At 39.0% G+C, this 11,788-nt stretch overlaps 1 protein-coding gene across 2 annotated transcripts in view; it reads left to right on the forward strand.

Moving 5' to 3' along the window:
- Positions 1-11,788, forward strand: part of Pafah1b1 (platelet activating factor acetylhydrolase 1b regulatory subunit 1) — a 51,912-nt gene that overhangs the window by 18,393 nt on the left and 21,731 nt on the right. For both annotated transcript variants that reach the window (XM_005349568.3, XM_013347231.2), the window contains exon 2: positions 6,156-6,371. In XM_005349568.3, coding sequence (XP_005349625.1) covers positions 6,340-6,371 — 32 coding nt within the window. In that variant the 5' untranslated portion in view covers positions 6,156-6,339. The remainder of the gene's footprint in view (positions 1-6,155; positions 6,372-11,788) is intronic.

The following is an 11,788-nucleotide window of genomic DNA, read 5'->3' on the forward strand; positions in this document are numbered from 1 at the left end:
TTTTTTGAGACAGGGTTTCTCTGTGGTTTTGGAGCCTGTCCTGGAACTAGCTCTTGTAGACCAGGCTGGTCTCGAACTCACAAAGATCCTCCTGCCTCTGCCTCCCAAGTGCTGGGATTAAAGGCCTGCGCCACCACCGCCCGACCCTCCCTGCTTTTAACTGGATTTGTCTTCCTTTAGTTGATTACATCTTATTAATCTTCATTATAATATAGAGTCTAGCAAGATAGGTAATGAATAAATACGTTTAGCTTACACCTTCACTTATTTTGTTTCTTATGGGCAGAGAGTGTCCTTAACATTATTACCTAGTTCTTTTTTTATTTTTTATTTTTTTTATGCATGTGTATGTGTGCATACATGCCATATAGCTCATGTATGTTGGTCAGAGAACAATTTTCAGGAGTTGGTTTTCCTCTTCCACTTTGTGGGATGCATGGAGTGCAGATCATTAGGCTTGATGGTAAGCACCTTACTTGAAAGCCATCTTGCCAGCCTGATTTCTAAGTTGTTTGTACAAGTGGAGACAAACATTAGTTTAGGGGGTAATAAATTAGAAACCAGTTGGGGAACTTCGCTTTTGTAAAAATTGCTGAGGAGTTGCCCTTTACTAGAAATGGGATCTGCAAATAGTGAACTGTTAGGGGAAAAAAGGCCATCTTCCTCTAAGTGCACTTTGGCCATTCCCATTGCTTCCGTCCTAGTCCAAGGCCTGTCATCACTGACTTCCAGACCCTTTTCTTGCTTTAATATGGTTTATTATTTCCTAAACAGTCATCATGATGCATCAGTTTGAAAACATTCTTCTTAGCTAAAGAACTGCACTGATTTATGTGTATATGTGTTTGTGTAAATGTATGCCAGTTGTGTGCCGGTGCTCATCTGTGGAGGGCAAAAGAGGCCTTCAGATTTCCTGAGCTAGAATCACAGGCATGAGTGATGGGAACCAAGCTGAAATCCCCTGAAAGAACAAGATGAAATCTTTTTTTTAATATTTTTATTTATTATGTATACAATATTCTGTCTGTGTGTATGCCTGCAGGCCAGAAGAGGGCACCAGACCTCATTACAGATGTTTGTGAGCCACCATGTGGTTGCTGGGAATTGAACTCAGGACCTTTGGACGAGCAGGCAATGCTCTTAACCTCTGCGCCATCTCTCCAACCCCTTCCGTGAACGGCTTTTCTGTTCATTCATTCATTTGTTATTTTTCAAAACAAGGTTTCTCTGAGTAGCTCTGGAACTTGATCTGTAGACGAGGCTGACCTGAAAGAGATCCACCTGCTTCTGCCTCCAGAGTGCTAGGATTAAAGGTGTTCCCTACCACTGCTTGGCACATGAATGTTTTATTAAATATTACTAAAGTTTTTTCTCTTCTGCTTCCTCTCTCCCTCCCTCCCCCTCTTTACTTATTTTGGTTTTTCGAGACAGGGTTTCTCGTAATTTTGGAGCTTGCCCTGGAACTAGCTCTTATAGACCAGGCTGGCCTCAAACTCACAGAGATCCGCCTGCCTTTGCTCCCGAGTGCTGGGATTAAAGGCATGTGCCACCATTACCCTGCTGACTTTTTTTTTTTTTTTTTTTTTTGGCAAGGTTTCATATATCCCAGGCTGGCCTCAAATTTTTTTTTTTTAATGAATAGTGATTTGATTTTGCGGGGAAGGTGTTTTCAAGACAGGGTTTCTCTGTGTAACAGCCAGACTGTCCTGGAACTAGCTCTTGTAGACTAGGCTGGCTTCAAACTCAAAGAGATCATATGCCTCTGCCTCCTGAGTGCTGCGAGTAAAGGTGTGCGCCACCACTTCCCGTCTATGAATAGTGATTTAATATCACTGTTGTGTGTGACTAAGATGAGAATTTATATTCCCAAGACAGGGATTTTTCTCTCTGTAGTCCTGACTTTGTGTAGCGAGCCCTCTCTTTGTAGACCAGACTGGTCCTGAAGTCACAGAGATCTACCTGCTTGCCTCCTGAGTGCTGGGATTAAAGGTGTGCCTCACCAACCTAGGCTGATCCTTACGTTTTTAGTAAAAGGCGAAAGATTTATACGATCTGAAGAGAAACCAGAGTATTGATCCTTACGTTTTTAAAATATTAAATAATTGAAAGCTTTTAATAAATTGTCAGCATTTTAACTTAGAAGCCCACAATTCTCTGATGCCTGCTCTTAAGCAATAACAAAGATAGGTTAGGTTGGTGCAATACTATATAAAAATTACCAAATAATAATAGGCTTAAGGCATCACTCATTAAAAATGTATATTCTTTCAGCAGGCTTGACAATTTCTTTTTAATCTCTCTCTTTCTCTCTCTGTATGTGTGTGTGTGTTTGTTTTAGCTCAAGTGTAGGTCAGAGGACAGTCTTGAAGGCCAATCTTTATCATGTGGGTCTGAAGGATTGAACCTAGACTGTCAGGTTTGGAGGCAAGCATTCCCACTCAGCAAACAATTTCATTGGCTCCCTTGTTTCTGAATTATTTGTTTGGTTTTGTTGAGACTGAGTCTTCTCTATGTAGCCCACCTGTCCTGGAAAACTCTGTAGACAAGGCCATAAACTCAGAGATCTGCATACTTTTACCTGCCAGGATTAAAGGCACATACCACCATATCTGACTAGTTAGGGTTATTACATGCCTTCTTTCCTGATATGTTCTTGAGCCCTATTTTCCTAATACTGTTTGGTAAATTTTACCTGATTTGTAGCATATTGAAAAATGAAGTGGGCATGATGGCTCAAGTCTTTAGTTCCACCATATTTGGAAGGCTGAGGGGTAGGCAGATCTTTTGTGAGTTTGAGGCCAGCTTAATCTACAATGAGTTTCAGGACAGTCAGGACTACTTAGTGTGGGACCTTGTTTGAGGGGAGTGGGGTTAGGAAGGAGAAAAAGAGAAAAAGAAAATCTGTTTATTTTAAAATAATTCATTTACTTTTTTATGTGCGCTAGTTAGTGTTTTGCCCACATGTATGTCTGTGTATAAGGGTATTGGATCCCCTGGAGCTGGAGTTACATAGAGAGTTGTGAGCTTCCATGTGGGTTCTGGAAATTGAATCTGGGTCCTCTGGAAGAACAGCCAGTGTTCTTAACATTTAAGCCATCTCTCTAGCCTCTGTTTTTAAACTTTTTATGTGAAGATCACCAAGCCATTCCTGAGTTGTACCTTGTTTTATATTCAAAACTTTGTTAGGTTCATTTTAGAACAGAAATCTATAATTTATATCTAAAGATGTTCTTCAGATTTTTTTGGTATTTTCTTGTTTGGAAAAGGGGACTCATGTATCTTAGATAGGCCTTGAACTTAACTGTTAGGTACATACAGATGACCTTAATGTCCTCTTCTACCCATCTAATGTTGGAATTACAGGTTTGTACCACTTTATGCCATGTTGGGATAGAACTTTCCTGGGGTTTCATGCCTTCAGGAAAGCATTCTACCAACTGTACTACATCTGTCCCAGGTCTGTGTGAAGATAATTGGATGAAATGGCAGGCTTAGGAATATACCCGTACATGTATTGGTAGTAAATAGTAATGTGTTCTTTGTTTTGGAGTTATATTCTAAAGCTTGATCATTTGTAAGGTAAAGTATATTTTATTGTACCCAAATCTCATTCCCTTTCTTTCCTTTCCCTCTACACTTCCTGATATACTTATTAGAACTTAATGTGTGGGTAAGAACTTAATATGTGTGTTTGCGCGCACTAAGTAAGTCATCTGTCACTGAGCTACATCCCTAGCCCCAACTTCTACTTTCTAAAGACTTTATATGGGAAATATCTGACTATAAACAAAACTATAAGAGAATAATGTAATGAATTTTGTAATTCAGCTGTCTGATCAGTATTCAGATTTCTCCAAGTGTTTGCTCATATCTTTATTTTATAGTTTCTTTGGATCTAGGTCTAAACATGGTTCATAAATTAAAGCCAGTGAATGTCACTTACTTGGTTTCTTTGTTTTTTCAAGACAGAATTTCTCTGTAACAGTCCTGGCTATCCTGAAACTAGCTTTGTAGATCAGGCTGGCCTTGAACTCAACAGAGATAGTCCTGTATCTGCCTCCCAACTGCTGGGATTAAAGGTGTGCTCTAACATGGCCCAGTTAATTTAATTTATATTTGAGATGGCTTTGAATGTATAGTTGAGCCAGGATTTGACATGAGCTCGTGGTAATATTTTTTTGTCTTAACTGCATGAATCCTGTTGGATTCACCATCCACAGGTTCCTTTTCTGTCTCTTTTCTTTCATTGTCTAAGGCTTTTCACATCTTAGATTTTGCTGCTTTTGTTCTTATGTGTCCTCTGCCCTCATCTTACTGCAAATTGATAATTGGAATCAGAGGTTTAATCAGATTGATTATTGCAGTATTCTTTCACTTACACTAATATAAAACACATAGGTATAATTGTACATCCTGTCTTTTTTTTAAATCAGCATTTAAATATCTGATCTGGCAGAGAAAACAAATGCTTATATTTATCTGTAAAAGTTTTGTTTTATGGTATCATCTCTACTCCATCTCTTTGCCCATTTAAACATTGTTTTCTAGCCAGGCATGGTAATTCATTTTTGTAATCCAGTACCTGGTAGACGGAGGCAGGAGGATTCCCTTGAATTCCAGGCTAGCCTGGGCTGTAACATAATACCTACTGTTTCAAATAATAATTGATATAGTTTCTCGTATGTTTCTCATCAAGGTTATTAATGAACTGCATTCTGAATGCAGCCAGTTTATCCTTTTATATTTCATAACTTTGGGTGCTATAAATTACCTCTCCTCAAAAGTACTTCTTTGATTTCTGTGATATACCTTTACTGACTTAATTGCTTTTTCTCAGCCTTAGTTGCAGTCAATCTGCCTTCCACAAAACCCCATGCTTTTTTGTATACTCACACATACAGACATTCCATACTTACTTATCTACTCAGTCAGTTAAATAGATGCACTCTGTACTCACACATTGTCTCATATACAGACACTCCATTCTCATTGCCACTCAGCCTCCACATGCTATACTTACCTTCTTCTTTCCCCTTCTGGCTATTGAATCCGTAACCTTGTGCAAGCTAGGTTTAACTCCAGATCTAATCTTATTTTTTAATTAAATTGATTGATTGAGGACTTATGCATACTCAGATTTGGAGATAAGAAAACTTGCAGAGGGCTGGAGACATGGCTCAGCAGTTAAGAGAGCTGCCTGTTCTCCCAAAGGTCCTGAGTTCAATTCCTAACAACCATATGGTGGCTCACAACCATCTGTAATGAGATCTGGTACCCTCTTCTGGCCTGCAGACATATGTGCAGGCAAAACACTATACATAATAAATAAATTAATCTTTTTTTTAAAAGAAAACTTGCAGAAATTGATTCTCTCCACCTAGTGGCTCCCAGGGGTTTAGGTTGTTAGGCATGCCAGCAAAGTAACCACTGAGCTATTTATCTCGTTGTATATTTTGTTTAGGCCCATTCACTGTTCTGTAATTTTTTTGAAAAACGTATCTGTGATTCCTCTTGACCCTAGGTTGTAAAGACCTGAGCTGGTTTTATGCTCCATCCTCTGTATGAGGATTGCTGAGTTTGAGGCCAGTCAGGGCTACATGGTGAATTCCTGACTTGTAAAATAATAGTAATAATAATAATAGTAATAATATACTTTTAAGCAGAGTTGGAGTTTTCTAGAGTAGTTATATATTAATGATTGAAGTTAAATAGGTAAATATGTTAAACCTGAAAACAATTCTGTGTTGCTGGTATGGTGGTGCATGTCACAAAGCTAGCACTAGAAATTGAAACAGGATGATTACAAAAAGTCTTAGCCAATAAGGGCTACTTAATTAGACCCTATCTCAAAATCTGCAACAAAGGTACAATTTTACATCATTTTAGCTGGGTTTGGGGGTACATACCTGGGTCAGAAATTATAACACACTTGTAGGGTCAAAAGGATGCCTGCCTGGTCTACATCGTAGTTTATCGTTGTTTGAGATAGAAATTTACTTTTGCATTGACTGATTTTTTTTTCTTCTTTAAACTATAAATTGACTATCATCTAACATGCATGTTAATATAATTACATGATGTTCTATAATAATTTAGAAATAATACAAATTTTAAATGAGGGAAATAATTTTATTTTTTCCTTTTTCTCTTTTTAGGTGGAATGAACGTTACTTGTTGACTATTTCCTGGTTGCTGATTCGATTCACTTGATAAGAATCATTTTCCTCTCTGTGGCTGCCACTTAGTGGCATATTTAATTGAAATCCACGGATCACAAAACTTTCTATTTTTCTGGAGGGACATACCACTATATCAAATAAGTTTGATATTGCAGCCAAAATGGTGCTGTCCCAGAGACAACGAGATGAACTGTAAGTTTCTCAGTTTTCTGCTCTTTAGAAACCTCTTAGAAGAATAAACTATCATGATTAATGGTACATGGTATAGAGGCAAGGTCATCCTCTCTTCCTTTGGAAGTTCAGGCCCAGCCTTGGGCTAGCTGACACCTTGTCACAAAGGGGAGGGATGGAGGAAAGGAGACAGGGTTGGGAAGAAAATATTAAAATGTAGTCTTGGAGTCTAAGTGTCTTTACCAATGTGTGCTATATTAGTGTTGATAGTTTGTCTTGGCTTCAAAATTGGACCTTCTCATAGCATAGAATTAATTCTTTGTCATGTTTGAGTTTAAAGCAAGATGAATATTAGTTGGTAAGTTTCATCTTTTTTTTTTTAAAGTATCGTAGACATATTATACATTATACTCAATAGGAAAATAGTGCTACTGCAGGTAGATCTTATAATTTACAAAAAAAGGTTGGGGACTGAAGAGGTGGCTCAGTGGTTAAAAGCACTGGCTGTTCTTTTTTTTTTTTTTTAAAGATTTATTTATATACTATGTATACGGTGTTCTGTCTGCATGTATGCCTGCAGGCCAGAAGAAGGCACCAGATCTCATCACAGATGGTTGTGGGCCACCATGTGGTTGCTGGGAATAGAACTCAGGACCTTTGAGCCGGGCGGTGGTGGCGCACGCCTTTAATCCCAGCACTCGGGAGGCAGAGGCAGGCGGATCTCTGTGAGTTTGAGACCAGCCTGGTCTACAGAGCTAGTTCCAGGATAGGCTCCAAAGCCACAGAGAAACTCTGTCTCGAAAAAACCAAAAAAAAAGAACTCAGGACCTTTGGAAGAGCAGTCAGTGCTCTTAAAACTCTGAGCCATCTCTCCAGCCCCAGCACTGTCTGTAACTCCACCTCCAGGGGATGTGAAACTTTCACCCAGACATACATTTAGGCAAAACACCAGTGCACATAAAGTAAAACTAAGTCATTAAAAGAAGTTAATTATGCCAGGCATGTTGGTGTAGGTCTGTAATCCAGCATCTAAGAGGCAGAGACATGTGAGTCTTTGAATTTGAGACCTAACATGGTCTACATAGTGAGTTCCAGGGCAGCCAGTACTACACAGTGAGACAGTCTTAAAAAACAAAAGAAAATTTATTAGTTTCTCTCACTGAGTGACCTTGCTGATTTGACAAGACTGGCTGGCTGGAATCCCCAGCACTGGGCTTATAAACAGGCCCCACCAAATCCAACTCTTTAAGTGTAGAGGATCCGAACTCAGGTCCTCATAGTTGAATGGCAAACAATTTACCTACTGAGGTATCTCCCTAGCTTTGCTAATTTTTGTTTTACCTAGGATTCATGTAATAGAAATGAACTCCTTGTTATTGTTCATTGTCTCATGGTTAGTTTAGTATTTAATTTTATGAGGTATCTACTGCATTTAAGCAGATGCATTAATGAGCTCATGAAATTCCATATTTTGTGATAATCTACAGCATTTCAATTTTTGTAGTTGAATACCAAGGAGATAATTTAGTTTTGTGTTCTAGATTTATTTTAGGATTCCTATGACTTTTTTTGTTTGTTTTCTGAGAGGGAGGCTGATACTGTAGCTTACCCTGGCCTGGGACTTTCTGGGTTGAACCAGGCTGGCCTCAAAGGTACTATGATCCTCTTGCTGTAACCTCCTGAGAGCTGAGTTTATAGTCATGGTACTGTGCCCTGATTTCTTTGGAATTTTAGAATCTTTTCTTTGGAAGACTTAATTTCCAGTGCATGAACAAAAATAACACTTCCCTTTTTTCCTTTTTAAATTTATTTATCTATTTCAAGGTAGGGTTTCTCTTTGTAACAGCTCTGGCTGTCTTGGAATTCACTCTGTATACCAGGCTGGCCTCAGACCTATAGAGAGATTTGACTGCCTATGCCTCTTGAATGTTAGAATTAAAGGGTGCACCACCACCATGTGTCCCCTCACCTCTTCTTGATAAGCTATTGATTATTGGAAGAGGGAGTATCATTTTCTTCAATGATAGAGCCACTGTGAGATTGTAGGCAGACTTTTCTTTCCCACCCTTCAGTTCCCAAATAACTGACACAGAGACTTAATATTAATTGTAAATTCTTGGTTGATAGCTCAGACTTCTTACTAGCTAACTCTTACGTTTTAAATTAACCCATATTTTTTTTAAGGATTTACTATGTATGCAATGTTCTGCCTGTATGTGTCCCTGCAGGCCAGAAGTTGGCACCAGATTTTATTACAGGTGGTTGTGAGCCACCATGTGGTTGCTGGGAATTGAACTCAGGACCTCTGGAAGAATGATCAGTGCTCTTAACCACTGAGCCATCTCTCCAACCCCCTTAACCCATATTTCTTATCTACCCTCTGCTATGTGGCTGGACCAAGTTTCTTTTAACACAGCATGTTTCTTTTGCATCTGCTTGTGATTCCTGAGACTGCCCTGAAAATCTGAAAATCCTGCATTGCTCTTAGCCAATCAGCTTTTCGTTAACAGTGAGAACACATCTTCACAGTGTACAGAAGGATTATTCCACAGCATATCTCCCTTTTTTCTCTAAATAAAAAAGGAAGCTTTAACTTTAACATAGTAAATTTATATACAACAAAAATATCTAGTCCATTTGTATATGGCAAATTTAGAGAAAATATTCTATTATCTTATCATTGTGAGTTCAAAAGTTTTATACCTAATTAAGTTTTATCATAGCTAAGGAAAACTTTAATTGTTCAGTCTTTTTTTTTTTTGGTTTTTTGAGACAGGGTTTTTCTGTGATTTTGGAGCCTGTCCTGGAACTAGCTCTTGTAGATCAGGCTGGTCTCGAACTCACAGAGATCCGCCTGCCTCCGCCTCCCGAGTGCTGGGATTAAAGGCGTGCGCCACCACCACCCGGCCTTAATTGTTCAGTCTTTAACTCCCTTAAAGACTCCAGAAGGATGAAATTTTACCTGAAGACAGGGAGAACTGACTGCCTGGACAGTCACTCAAAGTTCCTGTAATTTTGGGGCATCCAACTTTGGCTTGCAGACCTAGTATATCTGACAGACATTTCTGAAAAGCAAGGAATTTTGAAGGACTGTCCTACCTTGGGTTGGCAAAGTTTGGCATATGCCTTTTTTACATCCTGTTAGTCCAGTTTGGACAGTACACTGTCAGCAATTGAGGCAAGGGCAGTTTCTTTGCCGAGATTGCTAACTTTTGCCATAAATAAAGCAAGCTCTGTACGGAGGTTCTTTAATGCCCATCATCTTCTTTTGAAATACATTATGGGTGGTGTCAGGAGCAGACATGTCTCACTGTTATTGAAAAGCTTTAGGTTATTAAACATATTATAAATGCCCTATTCTGTTTGTCATTGAAGTGTTCGAAGACTGTCTACCTGTCTATATCTGTTTAACCTTGACAACATACCTAGTGTTGCTATAAATTTGACTAAACGACTAGCTACTAACTGTTTTGCTTTCATTTGGATTTTTTGTTCTTGTTTTTGTATTTTTGAGACAGGGTTTCTCTGTAGCTTTGGAGCCTATCCTGGAACTAGCTATTGTAGGTCTTCAGGCATGCTTGGCCACTCCCAACTTTTTACATCCTTGCTGAACTCAGGTCCTTATACTTGCATTATAAGCACTTTACCAACTGGACTATCCTCCAGCCTCTTTGTTTTCTTTGTTTTTTTGGGTTGTTTGTTTGTTTAAGGTAGTTCAGAAACATTCTTGTATCCACTTCCAGGCAGCTTGGAACTTCAAAGCCTCTTTCTTGCCTCACCCTCCTAAACGCTGAGATTTATGGATGTGTGCCTCTTTTAAGTGATAGGGGTTGAACCCAGAGCATTTGTGCATATTAAACACATATTCTACCACCGATCTATATTCCCTTATGTTCTAACATTTTCATTATTTGTATGACTGTTTTGAGGACAGTTTTAAATATTAGTGATTATAGGTAATTCCTGTCTTCAATGGCTGTTTTTAGTACTAGATTTTACTGAAACTAGTAAACAAAAACCACTTTACTGAAAGTTCTGATTGTGTCAAACATATTGATTTTTATGATTTAAATTTAAACCTTTGTTTTGTTGGAGTAGAGTCTCTCGGAAGGCCAGCTTTCTATAACTCAAAAGAGTGCTGGGATCATACTAAAGTCATACCAGGTTTTAGTAATTGTTGATAAAAGAATTAAGTAACTGGGGCTGGAGAGAAGGCTCAGCGGTTAAGAGCATTGCCTGCTCTTCCAAAGAGCATTGTCCTGAGTTCAATTCCCAGCAACCACATGGTGGCTCACAACCATCTGAAATGAGGTCTGGTGCCCTCTTCTGGCCTTCAGGCATACACGCAGAAAGAATATTGTATACATAATAAATAAATAAATATTAAAAAAAAAGAATTAACTATATATTAGTTAACTTGTTGCTGTGACAAAATTCCTTTTAAAAACAGTATAAGGAAGGGTTTAACTCACAATCTGAGGCATAATGCATCTGGGAAGGTGAGATAGCGAGTCACATTGTATCTGCAGCCACAGAGCAGAGAGGTGTGAATGGCAGCTGCTGCTTAGTCAAAGACACTAGCACATGAGGTGTGGCCACCTACATATATAGTAGTTCTTTGCTGTTTGTTTAAACCTTTCCAAAAACAAAAATACACCCAAAAGGTGTGCTTCTGTGGTGATTCTAAATTCTGTTCAGTTGATGGTGAAAATTGACCATCATATTAGGTGAGATATAAGAATGGATCATGTTTTTTTTGATTGACTATTTAAAAGAATTTCAAGATGACATATACTTAGTGAATGTTACTGCAGTTAGGAGGTGGAAGCTGGATTCAGTGTCAGAATCTTTAAAGTCTTTTAAGGCAGAAGTTTCTGTCTCTCCCACCAGTTCCCAAATAGCTGATACAGGCTTAATATTATAAATGCTTGGCCGATAGCTGAGGCTTATTACTAACTAGCTCTTACGACTTAAATTAACCCATTTCTATTAATATATGTATTGCCACATGGCTTATGGCTTTACTTGACTCCAGCATGTGTTGCTCTCTCTGTTTCCTGGTGACTCCTGGTTCTGTCCTTCTTCATCCCAGCATCCTTAGTTTGGTTGTCTCACCTATACTTCCTGCCTAACTACTGTCGGGGTCCAGTGCTAGCCCGGACCATAAATTATTTCTCTCTGGACCATACCCCAACATAAACTATCTTTCTCTGGACCGGCGTGGACCCGCGGGAATAAAGACACAACTCACATGGCTTTATTGGGAGGGAGATTCTCCATGGTCCCTCATGATATCCTGAGTTCACATGCTGAAGAATTCCTCTTGCTTTATTCTTCAAAAAGCCTTATATAGCCGGGCGATGGTGGCGCACGCCTTTAATCCCAGCACTCGGGAGGCAGAGGCAGGCGGATCTCTGTGAGTTCGAGACCAGCCTGGT

Source organism: Microtus ochrogaster, chromosome 7 (genome assembly GCF_000317375.1).
Source record: "Microtus ochrogaster isolate Prairie Vole_2 chromosome 7, MicOch1.0, whole genome shotgun sequence".
Taxonomy (NCBI): domain Eukaryota; kingdom Metazoa; phylum Chordata; class Mammalia; order Rodentia; family Cricetidae; genus Microtus; species Microtus ochrogaster.